We start from the raw sequence: 27673 nt of genomic DNA, 5'->3' as shown, positions 1-27673 counted from the left end.
CCAGAGAACAACCTTGGGTATGTTTAGTTCAGTGGGTGTTGTTGTTGTTGTTGTTTTCTTCTTCTTCTTCTTCTTCTTCTTCTTCTTCTTCTTCTTCTTCTTCTTCTTCTTCTTCTTCTTCTTCTTCTTCTTCTTCTTCTTCTTCTTTTNTTTGGTTTTTTGAGACAGGGTTTCTTGTGTAGCCCTGGCTGTCCTGGAACTCACTGTGTAGACCAGGCTGGCCTCGAACTCAGAAATTCACCTGCCTCTGCCTCCCAATTGCTGGGATCAAAGGCATGCGCCACCACGCCTGGCTCTCCTCCTCCTCCTCCTCCTCCTCCTCCTCCTCCTCTTCCTTCTTCTTTTTTCTTGAGACACAGTTTCTCTGTGCAACCGTCCTGGCTATCCTCGACCTTGTTCTGTAGACCAGGCTGGCCTTGAACTCACACAGATTCACCTGCCTATGCCTCCCAAGTGCTGGAATTAAAGGCTTGGGCCACCACCACACCTGGTTTTGTTCACCTTGTTTAAAGACGGGTTCTCTCACTGGCCTGGAGCCTGCCCTGTGGCTAGCCTAGGTGGCCTAGCAAGCCCTAGGGATCTGCCTGTCTCCTCCTACCCAGCCGTGGGATTACAAGCACACATCACTGTGCCTGAGGATCAAACTTCTGTCCTTACGCTTGCGCAAGCCCTCTCTCAAGCCCTCAAGCATCTTTTCTTGAGACAGAACCCAACCATTTCTCCTACGTGAATATCAGCTGAAACTTTTGCGTTAGTTCAGACTTTAAGTTTCTATGCAGCTTTAGTACCGCATCAACTTTCTATTGCTACAAACTCAGCCACATCAAACAATACCCAGTTATCTCACAGTTCAATAGATGAAAGGTTCACACAGGATCACTAGACTGGAAACAAGGTATCAGGTATAGACAGTGCTATCCTCATTTCTAGATTGTCTATGGAGAGCCCTCTCCTTGTCTTGCCCGGCTTCCACTAGCTGTCTACATCTTTGGTTCGTGTCCTTTACCAGTCAGCGGTGACAAGAAACACTGTAGTGCTGTACCTGACCTCTTGCATGTCACATTTCCATAACTTCTTTTTTTTTTTTCTGTCTGGCCACTTTTAAGGTTCCGAGGACACCCCTGGTGATTACATAGTAATAATACCCAGATAATCCAAGATCATCTTCCTCTTTGGGGCCAAGTGACCTGGCAGAGTTCTCCGAGACAGTACTGCCCTTCATTATGACATCTTTAAGTTGTTATCACTTTGCCTGCTACAGGCATTAGGAGGCAAAGGCCTCTCAAGAAAGTGTTCACTGGGGGGATTTTCCCTGGGGTTTGCTGAGACACAGTGAGTTTCACAGTAGTGAAGCCACTATCGTTGCGAGGGGTGGTCCATATGAGATCAGAGACGGGGCCTTTGAAAGGTCTTGTTTGTTCGTTATCCCTGTTATACAAGTCTGTATTGGTCGTCTGGGAAGGCCATAAGAAAGTATCACAGACAGGCGGCTTGACAACAGAAGTTTATTTTCTCATAATTCTGGACTAGGGGTCAAAGTCTGTGGCAGAGCTGGCTTCCCTCTGAGGCCTCCCTCTTTTGTAAGATGGTCGCCTTCCAGCCCTCTTCAAGTGGCCTTTTCTCTGCATATGTCCGTACTTCCCTGTCACCTAAGGACACCCATAGTCTTGGATTACAGTTCACTCCACTGGTCTCCTGTAACTTTCATTTCGTCCTTAGAGATCTTGTCTCCAAAGAGAACCCACACATCCTAAAGCACAGGGATTCAGCACTTCAGCATGGAACTTAAGATGGAGATTAGCAAACTGTAACAGTGGCTAACCAGTCCTAACTTACAGAAGCCTAGTGTGATGGAGGACCAGTGGTTAAGAGATCAGAGCTGGGGGAGCAGTTATGGGGAAGGGGACAACTTCTTCCACACTCAAGTTTTTTATTTTTTTTTCTACAAAAATGGTGAGTTTATTTTCTTATAACATACAATGGTAAATGTTTGGGGGGATGTTCAGGTTTTTAAATTTTTCTGGGTTGACTTTACACATCACAATATTAATAAACGCTAAGAAGCTCTTCCATTTCCATCCAGGTAAGGGATCCAATTGACAGGCAATCTGGTAATACATCGAAAATAAAGGTGTTTCCCCACCCCCTCCAAATGTATATAAAAGTTAAACCATTACTGCCTGCTCCACAGGACAGACAACTTGTTTTTCAAAGTCTCCGGACCAAGGGACAGCACAACCCTGTGTCATATTACTTACAATACAGTTTAACAATATTTTATCAAAGATGATTTTTCACTTGAGATTATCGCTGAAGAAAAAGCGGTAGTGGAGGATCTGCACAGCAAAAAGAAGGATCATATAAAACATTTCCACCACTATTTAAAAGTCAAATTTAAGCAATAGTAAAAAAAAAATAATCAAAACAAGATAATAATACAACCTCTGTTTAAAATGACAGCCATGTCCTGCCTCTTTTCCATTGAATTTTACATATGAACAGACTATATATACTGGGTTTTTGAAGAAATGTCCATTTGGTCTGTTGCACCTATCAGGTTCCTGCTCCACACGCTCACTGTCTTTGGGGGTTCACTCAACTCCAAGTTGTCTCTGTCTTTGCCACCTTCTGGGTTGGGTGCAGTGTCTCAAGTATACATCTCTCCCTTTTCCTTTACACAGTGCAGAGTATATGGGCGTAGGTGACGCAGCGTCTTCTCTTTCACTCCAGGTCACTGTCTTTGTCTAAATTCAAAGCGGTGTTCAGGGGTGTACAGTAGTTGGGCTTGTCGGATGGTATGTAGCCTGGCAGACACAAGCATTTGTAGGAGCCTTCGGTGTTAATGCACTTGGCGTTCTTGCAGAGAGACATCCGGTTATTCAGCTCGCTGCATTCATTTACATCTGCAATCAACCAAACCACGGGTCAATGGTGTTTAATGTTACGTTACTCACCAGCGACACACAGGTGCCAGCCTGGGTGCCATCCACAGTTCTTAGCTACATAAACCAGACAGTTTCATTTTTACCTCTCTCAGCATGCAAGATAAGCCTTTATACATATTAAAATAGATGAACAGGGAGAATCTGGGATTGCCCTGTTATTTAATACAATGTCAACATTTGTCGGCTTGATATTTAATATACCCAAGCTTCAGTGTGAATGATGATTTTTTTTTAAAAAAAAGATTTTTATCCAAATTAACTGCTAGGAAAGCTGTTTATTTTCTAGTTGCCTTCAGTCTTTTATATTTGTCTCACATACTCAGAGGAGTCATTACCGAACTGTCAAAATTTAAATTTAGAAGTCAAAATAATTACTTGAGACATTCTGGCCTTTTAGGGGTGGGGCTGGAGGTAGAGCGTCATTCACAGTACAGTTCTTGAGTAGCAGGCACAAAGCCCTGGGGTTCACTCTCTGACTGTGAGGAAAATATGACACTTAGGCTTCTTATATGAGGTGATAACTATGGGTTCTAGCTATATTAAAGAGATATAGACTACACCATTGACTACCCTGACTATTTTTGTGTAGAGTCATGTGGCACGAAGCATTATAACACTTAACGCATATTTCCAGAACTTTATTCATCTACCCAAACCACAACCCAACCCACCTATCTGACACATACTCAGCTGACCAGAGCCTGTCACAGGGGACGCCAAGGAAAAGAGTCTTTCAACGGACACTCTCATTCTTACCGACACAGGTCATCTTGGCCATATCCAGGTGATATCCATCAAAGCAATCACAAGTGTATCCTTCCTGGACCCTCACACAGCGGCCGTTTTCACAACCATTGAGGATGCCACACTCCTCAGCCTGTAGCTCCTCAAAACTGTTTAAAAAGCCTACAGAGGCAAAGGCAGAAGCCGGGTTAGATGTGTTCGCCTTCCTACCCTGATGAAAACTGAATTACTATTATTATTATTATTATTATTAATTATTATTATTGTTATTAATAATAATAATTATTATTATTATAGATCTGGTTTATTTTATTTATCTGTTTTAGATACTTTAATGTTAGCTTTAGAATTTGCTATCAAGTATACCTGTACCCAGTGTTAAGCATAAAACGATGCAGTTTTTTTTTTTTTATATGAACCAGTCCTCTCTTTGAATTCCAATGCTTTATAATAATACCGCATAACATGAGAAAGCAAGCCTGGGCTTGAGTTTTTTCTTTCAAATTAGGAAATGTGGAACTTTTTGAATGTTTTACATGAATTTCCAGCAGGGCAGATGTCAGAAAGCCTTCTGGGATTGGATCGGTGAACTTCCTGATCAGGATTCTGTAGGTATTTTCTAAGAGGGCTCCAGGTTGGAAGACGTGCATTTGAGAATTGTAGAACCAAAGAAGAGCCAGGCTGGTCACGCCCTGTGAGTTCTATTTACTCTGGCTTCCCACAGGGCCTTCCACAAGAGCCCAAAGGATAAAGTCCATTGAAGGGATTCCAAATGTCTTGATAAATGGGAAGGTACATCAGACTTGTGTTTAGAATAAAGAAATAAAACAAAGAAGTTCTTGTTTGGCTCTTTTTATAGTTTAGATACAAGCTCTGAAACCATATGAGACATCTAGAGTTTTAACACCATAAAAACAACGTGGCCAGCCCTGAAAGTGCTGAGCTGTCTTCCCAGAGAGGGAAGTTGTAAATATTAATACATAATCCCCTAAGTACACTGTCACAGTTTATCTTCTCTCTACAAAGGGGAATTACTGGGCCTCTCAGGTGATTCTCCAATAGAACTGCAGGGGGCAGCAAAATATTGTTGCTATGCAGGCCCAGGAAGTCTTCATTTGCATAGGAGCCCACTAAAACACCCGCTTTAAAAAATTAACACATCCATGAGGTCCCCTTCCCAAAATTTATAGAGAGAAAGAAACAGGCCATCGAGAAATAGCAGACACAGAAAGCTGATTTGAGAAATACAGACTAGTGGAAATCAAAGCATTTTCAAATCCAGTGTATCACAGCCAAAAAATTTCAACTTTATAATTAGCAAGATTACATTTTGTTATAGGAATTAACATGTGCCATTAACAACTGGAACTCAAGACCTCTTTAACATACTTCTGGACTTTCTTTTTCTGGGTGGAGTCTCTCAGAAGACAGTTATGCTAGACTCCTATTTGCCAGCATAACAGAACATCATTGATGTTGCTTGGCCACAGGATGGGTCTCAAATTGGGCCGGTTATTAGTTGGCCTTTCCCTAAGTCTCCACTCCATCCCTGCATTTCTTTTAGACAGGACAAATTTTGGGTGGAAAGTTTTTTGGTATCCTCATGCCTTCACTGGGAATCCTACCTAGCCATAGGAGGTGGCCTCCTCCTGTCTGTATCCCCACTGTTATGTATCTCAGCTAAGGCCACCAAAATGGATTCCTAGGAGCCTCCTCCAACCCAGGAATCTCTAGGGAGTGCCAGAGACACTTCTGGATTCTCAAGCCCCTGCTCCAAGTCTGACCTGGTACTTGTTTGTATAAATGAACACAACAACATCCAGTAGCTGCCAGAACCCCCTGTGGCTGTTTTTGTGATGCCATGGCAGAGCTTAGTGGCTGCAACATAGACCACAAAGTCACCTGCAAAGTCAAAAACATTACCATATCTAGCTGTAGTGGGCTGGCCTGAAGCTGCTTGTATTCTAATGCTAATATTAGGCCTCCAAGACTGGTTGCCCCAGAGACTACAGAGTGACCTTATTTCTGATTGGTAAATAAAGATGCCAACAGCTAATAGCTGGACAGAAGAGACCTAGGTGGGGTTTGGGTTTCCTGGGCTTGGGGTTGCAGGAGGACCACAAGGAAAAGAAGGTGCAAGAGGGAGAAGAAGCCATCATAGGTTAGGAGAGTGATAAAAACGTGGCCCTGAGTGTTTGCCAACTGAAGTTAAGAGCAGCCCAGAAGAAACACAGTAAGTAGTAATTAATAATTTGAGGTTATCAATAGGAAAGTAAATTCTAATAGCTAAAGGGTAGGTATCTACCCAGCTCTTGTGCTGTTTAAGGCTTATTGTAAATATAAAGGACGTGTGTGTCTTTTATCCAGGAACTAAAGGGTCAAAGGAGGGGTAGAAACCCCAGGTTGGGATTAAATAATTTCTACAACATCTAGCCTTTCAGAAAAACATAGAGTGGTCTCTGCACTAATGAATTCCAGTTTGGTAATACTGCTCAAACTGAAGGTAACGGAGACCACAAACCATGAAGGCAATGAGAGCTCTCACTTAGACTCTCTGCCATCACTGGCCATTCACCCGTCACTAGCCATTCAGCGTGGTCCCTTCTGCAGCAGGGCCAGAGCCCTTGCTACCAGTCAGAGTGTAGGCAGGGCCAGGGAGAAGTTTCTGCCATGTAGGCTGTTTAAAGGCCTTTGTGGAATCAAATCCGGAGATCAAAACCCACATGCCAACTCTCTATGTTGCTAAATAGAAGCCTAGTGTGACACCACTGTGTGTGATGACGTTTGTGAATTGAAAGGCACCTCAGAGTTGCGTTGGCATTGAAAAGAGCTTCAGGAGCGTTCAGCATGGAAAGTCGTGGAATGTGAACTGCCATGCAGCAGAGGCTATGCGAGAGCTGGGCAGGGTCAGGGTTGCATAGAGACTTACCCACTGTTGCTGGATTTGTGGGCTTTTGTTGGATCTTGCTATTTCTCCCCTTTTCATTTTAAGGAGAAGGCTTACTGATCTATAACCTTCTCTGTAATATGATGTGATCATCGTCTTGGGGTTATGGATGTACTCAGGCCCATTTCGTGAAGTGAGTCGGGGTCATTTCTTGTTGGTAAAAAGCAAGACTAAGCACAGGTCTTAGGAATGTGAGAGTAGTTATTCTTGGAAAGACGGTGGGCGGGGGGGAGAGGACAACAGGAACCTTCTAGAACTGTATTATATTGACCTTGGAGAGGGATCATATATGTATGTGATGACCAAGCTCTCTGGAATGGCAGAAGTGGGGCATTCTTAATTCTGCTGGATGATCAGAACACGGCAACTTTTGAAAGAGTCATCAAGGGTGTGTCGTCTCAGATTGCTCCAACTGGGGTACTGACTCTGTCAAGTCAAAGCCACTTGAGGAACAGTTTATGTCTGAACATGGTACCTCTTGTCCTAGTCCTACCAAGATTTTCCAGGGACCGAAGGCCTTCACACACTCAAGCTGGAAAAAAAGCCTTAGACGGGGAAGCTTGTAAGTGGGGCGGCAGCAAAGTCGAGTGAATACGTTCTTGGGAGGAACCCTTACCTTCCAGGAACCTTTTGCCATTCTCCTGCTTCCCACCCATACGTTTCTCAGGGGGGTCAACAGAACTTACCCTACCATAATATTAGAGATTCCTTTGTCCTCATTTATTCACAGATTTATTGTTCAGTATCTAAAAGCCTCAAAGCAGTATTTACTGGCCATTTCTTTAAACTTCATTCTTAGGCCGTGAACTCTCAAACTTTGTGCTTTCTCTCTCTCGTTCATTAGCACTTGTATCATTGGAGAATTAGATTCCACCAAAGAGCTCAAAGGGCAGAGGATAAGAGGAGTATCCGCCCTCCCTATACATAAGGGAAGAAGGAAAAGCCCCTTTGGCTCAGTGGAAATGACCCCAGACACACTGGGGGGACAAGGTGCATATTTTACATATTAAAACAGACCTGGTCTCCAGGTTCTCCCAGCATCCCTCAGTCCCTACCTGGCATACCTTGCCCTCAACCTTGAACTGTCCAGCCCTCAATCTTTGGGGCCAGTGAATGATCCCAAGAGCAGCTTCCCAATAAACCTGCCTTTAATCTAATCTAATCTGGCTTGAATTGGCTCACTTCATCAGTGGCAGAGAAATAACCTATCAGATGGTGTTGAAACCAAACACCTATAAATTTCTAGGTGCTACTCCAAGGCTACTACCAAATGGTGGCCTCTGGAAATAGATGGCAGGGCCCAGAAGAAGAAAAGACTCCATAGTATTTGATAACTATGATGCAGCTCTAAAATCTTAGCCTCAGAGTCCATGATTCCATGAGGCTCCAGTGTGTGGGGATGTGGTACAGCTGCCCAAGTGGGGCACATCCCTTGTGAGATGAGAACGGTCCCTGAATTAGCTTCCCTCTCGCTATTACTCTGCAGCCTAGACCCCAGCCAGCCAGCTGCCATCTTTCATCCTGAACTGCTGTGTTTTCAAACCTTGCTCTCCCCTATTTAAAAGCAGGATGTCTCTCCTGTGGAAACAGTTTCCATGTGTGCTTTCTTCACACCGGACCCTCTGTCTAAAGGTTGTGGGGGAATGTCATTTCTGGAAGGGACATTATTTTTCCCTCTTGCCTCCCCCATGAGAGCTCTGCTCACAAATCCAGAAAAAGCTGGCACCCATCATTTCTTACTTAATAAATTCCCTCACAAATGGATTCTAAAAATCCATTTCTGACCAAGAAGGTACTTTTCTTTTTTTTTGACCATCCACTCTAAAATCCTTGTAAAGATCAACTCGGTGTGCTGAACCTTTGTCATCTTGTAGGGAAATGGAACTAGACCATGACTTAATAGGAAAAGATATGATTGAGCTGTAGCACTTTTAACAATAAGATCATTTTCATCACTTTATAGGAAAATAAATAGTCCTTTATAGGAAAATAAATAGACTATTATATTCCTAGTGTAGGAATATATATATATAATATAATATATATTATATTCCTAGTGTAGGAATATAATAGTCCTCTATGCAATACTAATCTTGGAATCCCGTGATTCTTACCCAGATCAGGAAGCTACATAAACCAAAGAGATTATAAAACCAGCCTGCTGGGTCCACCCAGACATTCTGTTGGGTAGGTTTAGACCAAGACCCAAAGATCTGCATTCGGAACAATTTCCCACAGGTCATATTTTGAAAACACTGAGTCCTCTTGATCCTAGCTTAGCTTAACATGACTGCATGTATGTACTTACGATCCTGGATGAAGTAAGGGTCTGTTTCTGGGCCATACTGTTCGCTGAAGTCCACCAATGCATCCCGTCCGTACGGCCGCCGCCGCCCAGTCACAGGGATGTTGCACAGCTGGGCATAGTCATCTGAGAGGGAAAGGACACTGCTGGGTTACATTAGACATGCACACATCTCAGAGCAGTGATCCAGGCATGACACATACCGTTCAGCAGCATCTCCAATGTGCCTGACCATTCCTCTATGGGAGGTGGGCACATGCACACACTAAATACTGGGATAGAGCTTAAAGAGTAAACAATGACCTAAAGGAGCTGATGATACCATTTGCAAATTCCAGAACACACACACACACACACACACACACACACACACACACACACACACAAACACTCACAGAGGTGGGGGGCAAGCCATCTTAGAATACATCAAAAGAGTTGCTTTATCCAACCCTAATGTGTATTATCATAAAAAAATATAAGAAATAAGTAGTCCGTGTTGTAAGTGCAAAGCACATGTCCGTAGGAACAGGAAAAATGGATCGCTGGCATTCCTAACATGATACAACAGCATCTGTGAACTCCCAGCTTGAATCCAGCAGCTGTTCCTCTAACTGTCAAACACTGCAGAATTCTCCAGGCCCCATGAACAGGAAGGACCATGATGGACATCAAACAAGGATGAGCTTAGTGGTAGCGGTAGCATAGCCCCAAGACACTTATGACCGTGCGCTGCTTGCTCTGTGCTGTTGTAAGCATTTCAGCAGCACCCAATTCACTAAAACATTTGCCATTCTGAGAGACTTTGCTATTACCCCCATTTTACCGATGATGCAGACACACGGTGGGTGGGTGCAGACACAAAAGCAGAAAGGTCACATCTCAGCTGGTACCCAGCAGCACCAGTTCTAAAGCCCCATGAGCAAGCAGGCTACAGAGCAGCTTCTCCTCTGTCCACTCGTGGTCTCTCCTCTCCACCCTCAACCAGGTAGCTCACATCCCTCCTGCCTCTATTCCCTCCAGTAATTAATTGGCTGTAGCTGCAATTTAAATGCATGCCACGATCTCAGGCTCTTTCCTACACTTAATAGTCATTGTTCAGAAAGTCTAGAGAGAAATGCTTTACGGGCTGAATGTATGAATTACAGAAAATGCATTCCCCAAGCATAGTAACTAGCAGTTGGTGAAAAGTCTGAGCTTCCCAGAGATCAACTGCTCTACCAGGATGACTTAGAGGCAACCAGGCACGAGGCTCCCCCTACTAGGTAGACAATCCCCCCCCCCCCCCCCATGGCAACACTTGATCAAAGGCTTTCGATTGTTTCCTCCTATATACAACTAAAGGGCAATACTGTCTGGCAAGATGGCTCAGCTACTAAAAGCGCCATCCACCAAGCCTGATGACCTAAGTGAAATACTGGGATCCACACGGTGGAAGGGGAGAACTTACTCCTGCAAGTTGTCCTCAGGCTCCCCTAAACGTGCTCTGTAGCCCACATCCACTCACCCTTTCTCTAAATAAATAACTCTAAGGAAATGGCTAGTGTGACCTGTAAAGGCTGGCTTTCAACCCTCAACCGAGGGTGAAGAAGTCAAAGCCCACACACTCTGAGACTAGAGCCAGAGAAAACAGTGAGCCCTTAGAACACACCGAGGCACGAGATAGGGCAGCAATCCCATGGCCCCCAACCCCTCTCCTCACGGAGAAACAACATCCAGACCCCAGACGCTCCCAACACTTTTGCATGAAGCCATTCTGTGAAATGAAATATTAATTTCATTAAGGAAATAACAGAGCCGAAAACAAAAACTCTTGACTCAAAAACAAAGAACAAACAAAAAACAAACAGACAAAAAAAAAAAAAAAAGAAAAAAAAGAAAAACCAGCTTCAAATAGAGCATGAACCATTGTCCAGTACTGCATTATTAACGTTTGAAAAGCATGAAGGGCTTCCCTTTGAGACCAGAATTGTTCAAATGTTTGCAAGCTGTAAGAGGTGAGGTCATCTCTCCTGATTTTTATTTATTTATATATATATATGCTGTACATCTCAAAGGGAGGACATCCTTCAATATTTTATAGCCAAGCAGCCACAGTATGATTAAGTGTGGCTATTACACATGAATCAATTCATATGCTCAGTTTGGAAGACATAACCCAGAAATGGCTGAGTATTCTCCTCTGGGACACCTGTCAGCTGTTGGGGAGCCCGACTGAGACTTGAGGTTGAAGGATGCCAAGGGGCACAGAAGGGCCTGGCCCGTGTTGTTTGGCTTCAAGCCTGGGCTCTCCTCCACAAAGCTGTGAGGTGACTATTGGAAGCATTCACCTTCTGTCAAGGTCAAAAGAGAGACCTCAGCTGGGAGGGAAAAGGATGGGCAGCAGGTGTCCAAAAACAGCAGGAGCTGCGCTTGAACAACAGCTATGCAGATGTAAATGAATTACGTTATGGGGGGAAAAAGTATTTTGGATTAATTTTAAAGACCTAATCAAGGTACAGACAAGTGAAACTAAATTATGGCCAAACACTGCTAAGTGGTTCCTAAAGAAGTTTCCAGACTTGATCCAAGCTGGAGAGAAGGTAGCAGGGAGAGATGGGGATGGGTAGTTTTAAGATCTGCTTCATCTTTCCCTCCACTTCTCCTTCCAGGCATGGTCACTCAGGATTCTAGGCTCTACTGTCCTTGTAGCTCCCTGTCTGTCACGCATTGCACGCTAAGCAGTTTTGGTTAGATGTCAAAATAGCATTTCTGTGTCCCATGCTCTGTCTTGTAGCTGAAGATGCGTGCCTGTGATCAACACAAGGGCACGGTCATCTTTCTGGGGAACAAGAACAGGTCTGCACTGGTCCATGTCTGCTGTGCCTCCCATCTTCCCATCTTCCACATCATCTCTGATCCTTGGCCAGGGTCAAGGGAGACGTGAGTGTGGGGAAATGGGAAGAATGTGGGCTTTGGAGGCCCATGCTAGAGTCTTGGTTGTGTTGTTTACTTTCCTGTTTAGCAATGTTGGGCAAGTCTCAGTTTCTACATCTGTCACGTAGGAGTTACTCTTAAAAAAAAAAAAATCTCTATTTATTTTTATTGTCTGAACGTTTGGCCTGCATGGATGTCTGCTTGCCATGTGTGTGCCGAGTCCCCATGGAGGCCAGAAGAGGTAATCGGATCCCCTCGAACAGGAGTTACAGGCAGCTATGAGCCAGTATATGGATGCTGGGAATTAAACCTGGGTCCTCTGCAAGATTAGTCAGTGCTCTTAACCTCTGAGCCATCTCTCCAGCTCCTCCACAGGGGTAATTCTTATCTCATCTTCATATGTTAGTGACCTGTGAAAAGTGAAGTAATGTTATAGATTTGCTTATAAAGTAGGAAGCTCCAAGATTATGGAAGCTAGTCTTCTTTACTTTCTCTTAAGAGAAATCCAGAAGGCTCCATGGAAGATCTCTATATTTGAAGTATTGAACGTGACATATAAATCTAAATGTCTGAACCGAAGGTGATCCATGGGCAAAAAGGGATGCAGTCAATCGAGGAAGACGGAAGAACAAATTTCAGGCATTTGCTGATTCCCTTTTGAAGATTATCTGGAGATTTTTATATAGATGGAAGAAACTGGATAGAGGGGAAAAAAAGAAGTTCATGAACATTCTCCAACAAGGCATACAACTGGCAATTGCCTTGGCAAATGTGCTTATGTCTGATAAATTGTGAACAATAGTACTTTATTTTTGATCCACAGGTTTCACCATGTAGCCCTGGCTGCCTTGCAACTCACAGTGCAGACCGGGCTGGCCTCAGACCCACAGAGATCCGCTTGCCTCTGCCTCCCGACGCTGGAATCAAAGGTGTGTACCACCACATTCCACAGAAATAGCACGTTCGCCAGCAGCAGCAGATTAACCAAACTCACATTCTAGAGAAAGAATAATTATCCAACCAAACATGACATCTTTCCATGGTGTCCAAGGGATAGCTCAGAACATTACAACGAGGCATAGGTAAGGTGCCTTCCTCAGAATGTGAGGAGGATACATTTCTAGCATGTCCTGGTCTCTGAGTATCCCAAGCCCTGAGAGAAACCCACTCTAGCTTGGAGGTGCTTGGTTGTGGTTAGCCTTAGGTCTGGCTAAATGTCGGAGTCTAGCTTAGGGGGACATCAGTGAATCAGGGATGGCTGCAGTACAGAGGCCAAGAAGAGCAGATCCCTGAACTCTTTCCACAGCTTCCCAGGAGAGCCCAGGGAACCTTGGCTGCCTCTTCCTCCAGCTCACCGCGAACACAAGCACAACATACTTGGTCCTTCAAGTCTCTTTGCTTTCCAAAGCTTCCTCTTCTCATGCACACCAATGACAATTAATCATCTACTTGTCAGGTGCTAGATGCAGAGCGACGACGGCTGAGCAGATCCCGAGAGCCCTCCTTTCTGAGACACCGGCCTCCCCCCCCCCCCACCGCCCCCATGAATGTTTCCATCTGGGGATCTATCCAAACACAAATGTGAAATGAATCGCTAATGGAAACAGTCACACCTCCACAACTGTCCCCTACCCACGGCATTCCCCACCTCCCCAACACAAATGCATAGCTCTAGATCAAAGCATGTCAGGGACACATGGAGTGGCATGGGCCACCACCACGAAGTGCACTAAACAGATCCAGGCCATTGATCACACTAATTTTCCTGGCGTGGCAGATTCACACGGCAGATGGTCCTGCTTTTGATTCCTACTTTAAATGGAAAAAAAATTTTTTTTAAAAGTACCCCCCCCCTGGAGCCAGTGGGTCTGGGACCCCTGCTGTCAGAAGCAATGGGAAGCACATTACTACATCCTGGCAGGAAATCTCTGTTTTTGATGACAGACACATCTGTGGGGCTGGTCTGGACAGTCACATGTCACTGTGCCACTCTGGCATATGAGAAACCGGGAGGTGAAGGCTTTGTTGTCTGAGGCAGACTAAAGTCAGCCTTTTGACATGAAGCAGAGGCTGGGCTTGGGTTTTCACACACCAGAGCCGAACCCACGGAGCAACGAAATGTGAACTACATCTATGTAGGACGAGCAAGGCCCAGGTCTGCTGTAGTATGTACAGGGGTCACATTTCATGCAGGTTTCTCTACCAGGTGTTTTTTCCCTACAGGTTAAACAGGCACCATTAGTTGATGATGGTATAGGGAGGTAAAGGAGGGACTTGCCGGAGGCATTTGCCAGGGTGACTGCTCAGTCTGCAGTTGAATGGAAACTTGTCCTTAAGTGAAATGGGCAAAAACTATTTCCTTCTTTAGGCTGCGGCAGTGAAGGAAGGGGACAGAAAGGCCTTAGTAAGGCTACTTAAGTAGTACATCAGTAAGACTTAGAAGGCCTGTACTGCACTGCATGTCTGTCTTTTTTCCGAGAATAATCTCTTGCCCAGAGGAGAGCAGACAATCAGCCTCCTTCTAGGAAGTTAGAAGGTATGGAACTATGAGAGGAACGTAGATTCACATACATCACATACAGATGCACACACACACACAACAAAAACAACTACACACATGACATACACAGACACACAGACACACCACATAATCAGACTCATACACACACAAAAATACACCATATAACAACCACACACATAACACATCCACAACATACCACAAATAGGCACAACACACACACCACAATACACAAATGACACATATACAACACAAATGCAACATATACACAATCAGGCACAAAACACAGACATAGACATACACACACACACACACACACACACACACACACACTGTATAAAAGGCCTAGAGTCAACAGGCTCAATACACTTGGGTCCTTGTCCCCATTTCTTCTCTTTTTAGCTCCTGGTCTGCACCTATTTCCTCGAATTTAAGTTCCTCTGTCTCTGGACCAAGATTTGTGTCACTCTTTGCTTAGCTGTATCAAAAGTGCTTCGATTGTTGCTTCCTTAATTTATACAATCATAGCCTGAGGATAGCATGAACTTGGCCAAAATTGGATGAACAGGGTGGTGTTCAGGAGCAAGCAAGGGAAGGCGAAATGAGAAACTTTGCATCTCACTCCATACGTGAGCAGCAAATGAAGAGAAAAAGGTCTCTCAGAGGGGTAAGGTCGGAGTACCACTGACAGAAAACAGCTTATGACTTGGATGTGAGGACACATGTCTGTAATCCCAACATTCTAGAGGCAAAGGCAAGAGGATCAGAGCTCCAGGCTACCCTGGGCTCAACACCAACCCTGAAACCAAACCAAACAACCAACCAGACAACCAGACAGACAACCAGACAGACAAGGAGGCATTAGGTTAGCACTGAAGTACTTACACCCTTGCCTACTGCAGAGAAAAGGTGGAAAAAGGTTAAGTCAGCAAGAATGCACCCTGGAGCTATGGTGAGCCACACACACACACAGCACACTCTTGCATATAGTTTCCTCTCAGAACCACCCAAGAGAGAACTGACCAGCCCTGTTCTATTTCTCATCAGAGAGCTCCAGCTTATAGCGCATGTCTAACACCAGCAGAGAGTTTTGGGTGGAAGTGCTCTGTCTGCCAAACCTGGTCTGTTTGCAGCTGCTCTTATGACACCCTAGGAAAATTGTTCAACACAGTCCCCAGGCCCTGAGCATCAGGTAAGGACTTTGCTCATCGGTCATAAGCATCTGTGGTTCAAATTCCAGGGAGAGTCATAACCATGCACGGCGATGAGCTCAGCTCCATCAGGGTCAGCTCCATCATTAGCGGGATTTATGTTTATTGAATTTGCTCGATTTATTAGGTGAAAGAGATCAAATTGCTTAATGTTCAATTAAATTGTACTTGTCGAGGACAGGGAAGTAATGAAGTCTAAAGTCTTGGCAGGGTTTATACTTCGTGGGACTCCTGTAAACCATAGCACTGAGGAAACTGGCAGCCATTAACCAATCAAGCCTGCCCACCCCCGGCCCTTCCCGAAGGTCAGCCTTCCCATGTAGTCACTGCCAGTGCTTCCCAGCAGATGACTGCTAGCTAGCCGATGAGCTGACAGAAGAGAAGGTTGGCTCCAATAGCACAACTAAATAAATAATTTAAAAATGGACGTCCTCTTTGTGTTCTAGAAGCTGGCTCCAAACATTTATGTTCTTGTAATAGCACTGAGTTCGGCCTTATGGGGAGGAAGCCTGAGAATAGTGAAGGTAGCATGAATTCCTTATTAAGTACTTAATGGAAGGTTCCCCCACTTCTTAGTAGTCAGGGTTTTGGAAGATACCACTAAGGGTTACTTGCAGGCAATCTCAAAAGACACAAGGAGTGGGGTTACTCTTCATACCAGACAAGAGGAAAGGCTTAACAATGCAAAGAGGGAACCAGGGAGGGATTTCATTGTATTACTCTTGTAAAGGGATCATCTGTTTCTCCCACTGTGAGCATAGTAAGTCATGTCTTCCTGCTCTTGGAAGTGACAATCTAAAAGGCCAACAACTTAGGAGAAACATCCATAAGGAAACAACCACTTGCTTTTCTTTCTTTGATAAAGCAAGTAAGAATTATTTAGAAAGAGAAAGTGAATGCATACTTAAGGCTAAAAGGAGTAGTAGTAGTAGTAGTAATAGATGTGTGTGTGTGTGTGTGTGTGTGTGTGTGTGTATAATAGTAGATGTGTGTGTGTAGTAGTAGATGTGTGTGTAGTAGTAGATGTGTGTTCTGTAGTTCATTCACTTTTTCTATTTTTAACTAGTAAGTACAGAAATAAAAATCTTGAGGGTCCCTACAAGATTCTATGTGTGATTCTTTTTTTTAAATATTGAAAATAGATTTTTTTCATACAATATATACTGATTATAGTTCTCCTCCTCCAACCCTTCCCAAATCCTCCTTACCTCCCCTCCCATCAAATCCACACCCTTGCCCTGTCTCATTAGGAAACAAACAGGCATCTAAAAATAATAGTAAACAAACAAACAAACAGGAAGGGGATAAAACAAGCAAGCAAAGAAACAGGAAAAAAAATAGACCCGAAATTAAAAGCACAAGAAACACAGACAGACGCAGGGACACACATGTTCACTCACACAGAAACCCTGTGAAAGCACCAAACTAGAAAACAGTAGAACACATGCAAAGCATGTATAAGGTAAAAAATCATCAAACAAATGAACAAAAACAAACAAGATTAAAAAATTACCAACTGAATAGCTCTGATAAAGCATTATAAGAAAAGAAACTATTTAAACTGCCATTGAGTTTGTGCTGATTCTCAATAGAATGTGTACTGTCACCCTGAAAGGTCCCTGAAACCTGTGGCTGCCATCCGAGGTCACAAGCACTAGACATTAATGTTATATAAATATCCATAATTTCCTGTAACAATACAATTGCATTTTAAGATATTTTAGCTGATTATTATTTTTAAAGTTTACAAATAGAGAAAACTGCTTTGATATTTGTTTAAAATTCTCTTAAGTGGCAGAACTCAAGACCCTAAACAAACAAGCAAAACAAGAAGCTAGTCCTTAGAACCCACTGCCATTGTTGGAAGAACAACTTCTGAGTAACTCGTGTACTGTTATTTAACAGTAAATGGTTATGTGGTTATTCACGAACATGTATTCCATTCAATTATAGGAAATAAGACATCATAGCTTATAGCAAAATCTGGAATTATTTTATAGTCTCTGGTTCCACTTTATAATTTTTTTTTTTGTAGACTGCTATTTTACCTCATTTTGAAGTGGCTCTCCTCTTTCTTACCCCAGGGCAGTTCATAATTAGTTACAATCCTAGTGGGGTTCATTCTGGCAGGGACGTCTTTGGCCATCCTTGCTAGGGACACATGTTACCAAGTGAGTGGTATCTTGTTGGGATAAGCAATATATAACCAGCACCACTGTTTAGACAGCTCTGCTGGCCCTTGAAACTAAAACTCAGGAGCAAACATTAACAAGGCATCCATGAGTCCAAAATCTTCCCTCAGTAAGCTGCACTTTCTTTTATTTTGATTTATTCATTTATTTGATGTATGTGAGTACGCTATAGCTGTCTTCAGACACACCAGAAGAGGGCATCAGATCCCATTACAGATGGTTGTGAGCCACCATGTGGTTGCTGGGAATCGAACACAGGACATCTGAAACGGCAGTCAGCGCTCTTAACCACTGAGCCATCACTCCAGCCCCTGCACTTTCTTCCTAAAGGTTGTTTCTTTCTTAAAAAGATTGCCTGTTAATGGCAAGCAAAAAATTACTTCCTAGACTCTACCTCTGGAAGTTCATCCAAACATGAGATTTATTGTTTTAAAAATTGTGGTTCTGGGAATCAAATCAGGGTGTCACGCATGCTAGGCTCAAGTTCTACCTCTGGGTCCCACCCCCATCTCGGGCTGATCTTTAAGCTCTTATTAATGGCTTTGCCCCAGTCATAAGGGGTACAATCTGTCTGCCGCTGGAAGGGAGAATGAGCGAACCCTCCTGTACCTGTCATCTACCAACGTTTGCCAGAGCTGGCCAGAGGTTAACTTTTAAAAGGCAGAAGCTGGCGGCTCTGCTCTAGCCACAGTAGACTCAGAAAAGGGTTTTTTAAAGAAAAGGTAAGAGGACATGCAACCCTATCAGTTGGAAACCCCAAGCACACTTGGGGCTGTGGACTTCTCTGAGCTGCGCTTCCAGTCATTTTTTGAGAGCAAACCATAACTGGCTCCACAAAGAAGGAGACGCAAACAAAGCCTTGAACAACAGCAGCAACAACAACAACAACAACAACGGACCTAGCAACCCTGCATGTAAAATACGTGAAACCCAACTCAGTAACCCCTTCAGATCAAGTTGGCACTGAATGGACACTTCTAGAAAACTGGACCTAGCACCTCAGATTTTAAAATGGAAAGCTGGGACCGCTAAACTGGTTACTTTTGAGAGCAACCAGATCTTTTTGTATCTCCCAACAATATCATTGGGCTTGGAACTGGTTTATTTCATTTTTCTGCCTTCTTTTCTCTACTTTGGCTTGCTAACTTAGATATGATGTTAGTGCTGTTCCCTCTCTTGAATGCTTAGCATTACTGAGTGTAAGCCAAACCATTGCTGGCACACAAGCAGTGTAGTCCCTGGGAAAAGAAGCATGGCTTAAATGCCCATCCCCCCTCATCCAAGCCATCCACAAGTGCTCATGTGACCTATGACCTTCTCTCAATCAAACGCCTCCACAGTGATCAGTGATTGTGGTTAGGGACATTGAACCCGATCACGGTATTTAGGCTGCAGTCTAAGTCTAAGGACCTTGAAGGGCCTCTGGTATAGCTACTGATCCTGTATACTCCAGGGAGCCAGGCTCAGAACACAGGTTATTGTCCACACTTCGCCCTGCTCTATCAGGGTCTGTTATTCTCTAGCCAGGTCTGTTATTTATAGACAGCCCCTACTCTTAGGCAAACCATGTTTATTTCTCTACTTAACATATTTTAAAGAAATGGCTACAATGTGACCGTAACCGGAATGGGGTCTCCTAGTGTGCTTCTTACCACTAATGCAACCATTAGTTGTCTCTTAATGTCCTGAGTACTCTGTCTGCAGGCACACCTGCATGCCAGAAGAGGGCATCAGATCCCTTTATAGATGGCCATGTGCACCACGTGGTTCCTGGGCATTGAACTCAGGACCTCTGGAAGAACACTCAGTGCTCTTAACCACGGAGCCGTCTCAGCAGCCCCAGAGCACAGTTTTGGGCTGTTTCCAGCATCTCACTCGTGTCTACCTCCCCTATTTTATACCTGATCCCCGCTGTCATTTGTGTTTGTTCATCTAGCCCAGTGGCTCTCAACCTGTGCGACCCGACCCCTTGACCAAACTTCTATTTCCAAAAATATTTACATTATGATCAAGACAGTAGGAACCACGAAAATAATTTTATAGTTGTGGGGTCACCACAACATGAAGAAATATATGAAAGGTTGCACCATTGGGAAGGTTGAGAACCATTGATCTAGCCACTTTCCCAGGTCCACTATCCCTTTCCCATTTCAGAGACAGGAATCACGAAAACATTGTCCACAGGGAACCTTCAGCATGGTGGGGAGGCTCAAGATAAGACCTGGTTCCTGAGGGTGACAACAAGCAGTTGGATAGAGTTGAATTGATTCTGTCCTATTAACACTTAAGAGCTATCGCATCACAGTAGAAGGCTAATTACAAAAACCAATGCACATGACAGCCACATGATCCTAGCTACACGGAGACAGTAAAAACACGTGAGGCTGGAGAGAGCAGGCTTGCCTCGTGTCTTGGCTCTTGATTCTCCAATAACTGCCTGAGTCAATCTTGAATTTCTCCACCCAGTGACCTCGGGTGGCCTAAAATGATAATTCCACAGACTACAGATGTAAGAAGGCCAGTGTATTAATGCTTTCTTTAGAGTGAAGTTCTTCCTGCCCCTGGGTACTATGGATGCGTACTATGTTTAAAAGGGCTATGGACTGGGGGAAACTTTGGGACTTCAGTTTGAAAGGTATTTGCTTTGAGAACTAGGACCTTAGGTTGAAAGAGAGTTAAACTAATTTGAATAAGTGAGTGAACAGTATTTAAATATACAAAGAAATTCAAATTACTTATATGTTCTTGAGATAGGGCGTCTAGACCAGGCTGCCTTGCACTTGATATGGAGAACAAGGATTACTTTGAACTCCCCACCCCCATTCCTCCTGCCTTTACACCCCTAGTGTTTGAGTCACAGCAGTGCATCCTCTCCAGGCATAAAGCCTCCCTCACAGCCCACACGGTACACTGGTAGGGAAGCCTGCAGAGCACTAGGGAAGCTTCCTGTTGGCGTGCAGAGCTATCCGGGCCACACTAGTTCCTAAACGCTCGGGCACCCTTAATGGCTCTTCCTAAACTCCCTTGAATGCCCACCTTGAATACTGTTTTGGATGCTCACCTCCTTTCAAAGGGAAGCGAGCACTGTATAACAAGGTAACCATGTAGAACCGGCATGAGCTCAACTTATTTTCTAAAAGGGGATTTAATAATAATCACTTAACATAGGGATATTTACTGTCCTACAACTCAGGCAGTAGCACAGCTAACACCTGCGCGCCCCCTTGAGGCAAGTGTTGGTACTGCCAGTCTACGCTGGAAGAAATAGCGACTAACAGATGTATAGACAAAATTCTCTATTGAATGTTGTTTTACAACCCCCCCATTGTAAAAAGAAAAATTTTTTTTTGCTTTATTGGAGGGGTGATATTTAGTTTTCTAAATAAATACAATAATCTTTCAGTGAGGAACAGTAAAAATTGCAGGCCAGCAACTCCACATAGCTTATAATTTCCCTGGACACCAAAATTCAACCCCACAGAAGTGAACCCGGCCTTCATGGAATACTTCCAATACTTCAGTTTAGAAGGCTTGCACGAGCTTCTAGCTTAGCCATCCTCCATTTTACCTGGCTCACAGTTACTTTTCTTGAAACACAGTGTACAGAATTTGTGACCAAAAGGATGCATATGCTTACACTAAGACAGGATTAAATTATTATTAGTTCACAGAAAGCTCTTAATTTTAGATACAGGAGATTTGAAAGCATGTGTCTAGTGCGGTGAGGAAAACCAATCATCAAACCAGAGTGGGATTCTGGGTCGCCTAAGAAAAGGCAGTGGCCTCTGCTATGCTTCCCAAGTGGGATGTTCCAAAGTTATTATTAACATTCTCTGGAAACACATTTCTTGGAAAAGCCCTTATACCATCAATGCTGAAAGGGTTTTTACAACTATTGCCCAGTTACATTATTTTTTCAAGTGTCGCCTGCAAGTCAAATGTCTGTCTTCCTTCTCACCTCAAGACTGTTACACAACAGCTTACACTGGGGTCTTTGAGAACGTGGGAGAGCCATGCCATGCGTGGATGTGGAAGTCACTGACTCAGTCATCTCTAAGGCAGAGTCTAAATTCTTTTACTTGGGTAAAACCATATTAAAAAAAAGGTCGTGCTAGGTTAGATTTACAATATTTTGACATAGGGAAAGTATCATGTGTATATTTAGGAGACAAATTTAGGAATAAAACACCTTAGTTCACAATTCTGTCTTACGTTCCAAACATAAATTGTGAACTCGTCACAAACTTTTTGGCCTACTGTAAAGAGTATGTTTAGTAAATAACAAAATGAAGGAAGACATATATAGTTTTAAATACATTTAAATTTAAATTTAAAGTTTAGATTTAAGTTGAAAGTGAACACAGGAAAATGATATACAATTTAGATTTGCATCCCAGAAAATGTCTCTCTCTTCTTGTCCACACAAGACACACATAACTTACTGGCCATAACTTTCGTGTTAAGAGGCAGGCACATGAAGGACTTATGCAATTTAGAGATTTGTAAAGAAAATCCTTTCTTTTAGGCAGTGTCCACCTACACAGTAAGCACTAGGTGATACTGTCACAGATTCTCATGTATATTCACTTCATGGCTCTCATGCTATTTATTAGTCACTCATTTAACACCTACATGGGAAACAGAGATGACATAATTACACCTAGTCCCTGCTTTCTGAGTTCAAGTCTCAGGTCAACATTTCTGTTTATTTTAAATGAGATGATTGTATACAATATATATGTGTATTAAAGACAAATTTAAGTAGTGAAAAGGATATAGATTCATAAGACGCCATCAGCATAGCTATGCATGGTCTTTCTTTGAATGTATTACGCAAAAGATAGTTTACTTAAGTTGCTTTATGCCTTTGTATAGAATATGGCATATGGCTGGCAATATGGCTCAATGGGTAAAGATGTTTTCTAGCAAGCCTGTTGACCCAGACCTACAGGATCTCGCTACACACACACACACACACACACACACACACGCATGCATGATAAGTAAATGTAATAAAAGTTTAAAAAATGGCTTAGCAGCATCTTCTATCAGGCCCTGTAGCTGTGCTTCAGTCAGAAAATGACTGCAGAATATTTTCCACTGGCAGATGTATCACAGCTCATCAACCGGCCCCAGACACAGCCTGTTCCATTTCTCCTTATGGTGTTTTCTTTTCTGTCGCTCAAACACATCCATAGGATGAGCTCCCCAAAAGACTTAGTGATCCCAGTATTGATATACATTTGCATCTTCAGACTGCTTAGTTGTGATACAGAAGGACAATAATTGTAATATATTGATCATCATTAAAATATGATTGAAACGTATTCCTTTTGTGCCACTTCCATTTCCATTGAGACTGTAACAAAAACATGAAAGTGAGTGCCACTCTGACCAATAATAATACCTGAGCTCTCAGAATGCTTCTAAGGCGGATGTATGTTGTGGTACAACAGACTACCAACAGGGGGCACTCTCCCAACACTGTCGTTATCCCATTAGCTAAGCACCTGACATGCATACATTTTAGAAGGGAGGTCTCTATCAAGACTTTCTGTTCAGTTACCTTACAACATGGCTTTCTAAATTATTTATTCATCAGGAGTAAAATTCTTTAAATAGTCTAATTATAAACACTGCGACTCCTGAGTACTATAGAATCTAGTGTTCAAATGTGTCTGCCTTTCATTGCTCACAGAAAAATGTTTATCTCCATTTGATAACAACACTATATATGTATATATGCATATTTGCATGTATGCATATATATGTATATTATTATATACATGTATATATATATATATATATATATATATATATATATATATATGTGTGTGTGTGTGTGTGTGTGTGTATGTATATGTTTACATTTTCCAAAAACATTAAGTTTACGCGTTACTTGAGCAAGAATCATTGGCTTTAACTCATTAGCCAACTGGATATATATGACCCATCTGGTCCGTCAGTGTGCGTGATAGGACAGGCTGACACTGATTTCATTTGATTTGCAACCCTCACTAACTCTAAAACCTCGTCGTGTTGCCTGAATTGTTGAACCACACAACAACACTGAAAGTTTTCAGCTTCAATTTGCCACTCTGTTGCTTTCATGTTTAAAAAAAACAAAAAACAAACAAACAAACAAAAACCCTGTGCATTTCAGATGTACTTTGAGTTCTTGGGGAGCGAGGACTCCACCACACTAAACCAACAGAGTCTGGAGGCAAGATAGCTGGACCTGACTCGGCCATTGAGCAGGCCTTGACAATGCAAGCTCCTCCTCCTCAGCCTCAGCCACATCTCCTCCAGCAGGAGGCAGTGGTTGTGCATCCAAGACAGACTGGAGGGCCAACCGGGTACCTTTCAACAATTCCTGGCACTGAGAGCCATGAAAACCAAGCAGGAAATGTCTAATCGAAGATCCCACATTCTGATAACTCTGAGTTCCTTCCAGCCTGGCATGAAAACTTCCCGGGAACAAAGCCTGCCTCTCCCTTCTCTCATCTGAAAGATGGATACAGTGGTTTATTCTCATGTGAGGGTCTCCTAACGTAATCCTTCATCCTCCACTCACTTCTCGCCCCATGCAGTGCCAACACGCAAAGTAGAGTAGCATCCAGCTTCTGAGAGCCAATGGGCCACTCCCACAGCCTCCACGTGCCAGTCTTCTCAGACCTGTTGCTTCGACAAGAGTTAATGCCTATGACCTGTTGGACCAGAAGTGTGAAGGCCTGTTTTGAGCCAGAGCTGTACTTGACACGGCACTTTAATGCTGAAAGCTGACGGCAGGCGCTGCGATTTATTCTTCAAACTCCCCCAGCCCTGTTTCCATCAGTAACTGATCATTCCCCAAAACAGTGCAGCCCTCCTTCAGAAACTGGAAGGTTCAGCACTGGGTTAATCCAGTGTTTGAATTAACAAAGGACAATGCTGTCCCTTCTCAATAGTCTAGAAATGCAGAAATCGTGTGCTTAGAGGGCTCAGAGTCAGAATTCTGAGCATGCAGTTTTAAAACGCGCACCTTCTTCGGTTCCTCTGAAACTCCAGTGACTATCATGGTGAGGGCAGGTTTGAACCTCCTCAGATGCTACCCAGTGTCTCACTAGCTGTTGGCCATACAGGGGAGGCATGTTCTCCAGGACTTGTCAGAACGCACAACCCTGTACTCTCATCCCTACAGCCTCAGAACCAGGGCTAGAGTTCAGATGAGACTCTCACTGGCTTGATCTTTATGTTTCTGGAGCAGCAGTGTCGAAGAGAATCGTTGTATAACAACGACCAATTTCTACATCGGTGGATTCATGTTCCGGTGTATTTCATAAGAGCCTTTGAGTTGGATTACATTAGAAAACACATTTGACTTGAATCTGGTGTACATGAGTGTGTGTGTGTGTGTGTGTGTGTGTGTGTATGTGTGTGTGCGCATGCACGCCATGTGTGTTTGTCATGTGTCTGAAGGTGCCTGCTGAGGCCAAAAGAGGGCATCAGATCTTGGACCTGGGGTTACAGATGGTTGTGAGCCACCTGACATGGTACTGAAAACCAAGCTCAAGTCCTCCGGAGTATCAGCAAGAGCTCTCTCAGTCGCTGAGCTGCCTCTCCAGCCCTGATGTGAACATCTCTTTTGAAAACCCAGTCAATTACATCTGATTACGCAAGGCATTTGGCTCACCTGCCACAGGCAGTAAATAAAGCATCGCAGAATCAAGCTGGAGAGAGAGTAAAATGTGGCTCTTCGCAAACCCTTTCGACTGAGCATCCGCAACTACAAGCACAGCACAGTCCACAAGGCCAGGGCTGCAAACAAATTACACATCCTACATCTGCAAATAAGCAAGAGGATGCAATCCCAACTGCAGCATCGAAACAAACACAAGTCACTGGTCAGCATAAGAAGAGATCTTCAGGTTCCCAGAAACAAGGGGAATGTATATAAAATATATATTTACCCACATGGTCGTAACAATTCTAGAGGGACTGCGTGTTTAAAGGAGTAGACTTTGTGATTTACTCAAGGTTCCATTCTCAACCGGGAAGCATTCCCCAAAGACAAAGAACAATTTCAAAGTCAGTAGTAGAATGGTGAATATTACCCTGTGTATAAACCTTCCAACTTCACGTTGATGGAAATAATGGTGTCGGATAAAAGTGACAGATGTGGTCCCCAGCCCAGTGTTATGACTTGTGGGGAGTTTTGTCCCTGGGCAGTCCTCTAAGTCCATACATAGAGGTTCACTGTAGCATTGATTTCAATGGAAAGGTCAGGGTTGGGGCTGAGAAAGGCTATGAAAGAACAATTAAAATAGCAAGCACGACACGTGGCTAAATAAACCAGGCTGCGTAGGTAGAACAGGTTCTGCACAACCCTTCTTCCATCAGTTCTAAAACACCACCAATCACAATCTTAAAATACGCATTTAAGATAGATGATGTCAAAACGTACAAAACGTGTGGCCTGTGACCTTTTTAAATGCCATCGGTTAGAAGATGAACTGGTTTCAGAGCTACTGACATAGACAGTAAGAAACCAAGTGTTGCTCAGACTGGTGGAGTTGAGTTCAGTTTTAAATATCACACTAAATATATATCAATGACTAACATCATCTCTAATAAATGGATGTATAATAAAGAGCCTATGAGGCCCGAAGGCCAATAGTCAAGGGAGTGAGATTTAAATATGACAGGGCAGATAGAGGGAGAAATAACTTCATTGGTTGTCTTAGTTTTTGGAATTATTAATTATTATTATTTTTTTAATGAAAAACACTGCAGAAGAACAGGGAGACAGGGAAGAGTTGAAGTGCAGTGAGGAGATTTAGGTCTGGCTGCATTTGCCTCTATACTGACTTCATTCTATCTTCCTGTGGCATCGGCCTCGTGGGCCTAAGCCACTGCCATCTGTAACCACACATTTTCCTGCCCTCCCCATAATCCTAGGAGCTAGAGACGTGAGTGTGTTCTCACAGAAGGCTGGTGCCACAGGCAGTGTGCCAGATCCAGCCCCAGAATCTGACCTTCCCAGTTCCCAGTGGCTATCGCTCCAGACCCAGCCTTCCCGGGTCCGAGTGGCTATCGCACCCATCTATTACTTTAGGCGTTTACTTTTTTGTGGCATTTTAAATTATTTTCTTTTCTATGCTACACTGACTTGAAGTTATTTCTAGCCCAGGATGTTACCTTTATAAAGTAGCTTGAAAGATATATTCCAATAATTGAATTAACTGAAAATGAATGTGCTTCCCTTCTTGAAGCAATCCCTCCCCTCCTTGCTAATCTGAGATTATGTGCTGGTTCCAAATGCCTTTGTCTTGTTCTAGCATGCTGGCTTTTTAGCTTTAACAAGTCAGTTTGAGAAAATTATATATATATTAAACACTTTCAAATACCTTCCTTTAAATAAGAAGCAGTTTAGAGGGTCAGAAAAGAAACAAACCCTTATCACACAATCTTGCAACCACCAAACAGCCAGCCAGAAAACAAAGCTAGAGGCTAGACATCTTCCAATACCAGGAGAATGAACAGGTGGTGCTCCCACCCAAAACAGAGGAAAAAAATAGATATATTCATTTCCTTTATTCTTATTTTTCTAATCTCTTCTTAAATCTTTGACATTTATTTATTTGTGTGTAAGTAAGTGTATAGGCACATATGCTACATCACATGTGTGGACATCAGAGGACCACATATGGGAGTGTGTTTTCTCCTTCCACACTGTGGAATATGGAGACTGAATTCAGGTTGTCAGGCTTGCCAGCAAGGGCTTTTACCTGACAATCCCACTTTCTTTTTTTTTTTTTTTTTTTAAGATTTATTTATTTATTATATTTAAGTACACTGTAGCTGACTTCAGACACTCCAGAAGAGGGCGTCAGATTTTGTTACGGATGGTTGTGAGCCA

The 27673-nt window shown here is 43.2% G+C and overlaps 1 protein-coding gene across 10 annotated transcripts in view; it reads right to left on the bottom strand.

Annotated features, from left to right (window-relative positions):
• Positions 1–347: 347 nt before the first annotated feature.
• The window catches only part of Ltbp1 (latent transforming growth factor beta binding protein 1), a 381029-nt gene continuing 353703 nt past the window's right edge, over positions 348–27673 (bottom strand). For all 10 annotated transcript variants that reach the window (XM_021218313.1, XM_029531227.1, XM_029531226.1 and 7 more), the window contains 3 exons: positions 8945–9067; positions 3702–3851; positions 348–2903 (listed from right to left, as the gene is read on the bottom strand). In XM_021218313.1, coding sequence (XP_021073972.1) covers positions 2722–2903; positions 3702–3851; positions 8945–9067 — 455 coding nt within the window. In that variant the 3' untranslated portion in view covers positions 348–2721. The remainder of the gene's footprint in view (positions 2904–3701; positions 3852–8944; positions 9068–27673) is intronic.

This window comes from Mus pahari, chromosome 18, assembly GCF_900095145.1.
Source record: "Mus pahari chromosome 18, PAHARI_EIJ_v1.1, whole genome shotgun sequence".
In the NCBI taxonomy this organism is placed as follows: domain Eukaryota; kingdom Metazoa; phylum Chordata; class Mammalia; order Rodentia; family Muridae; genus Mus; species Mus pahari.
Note: the sequence above shows the minus strand (reverse complement) of the source record. Positions and strands in the feature narration are given on the sequence as shown.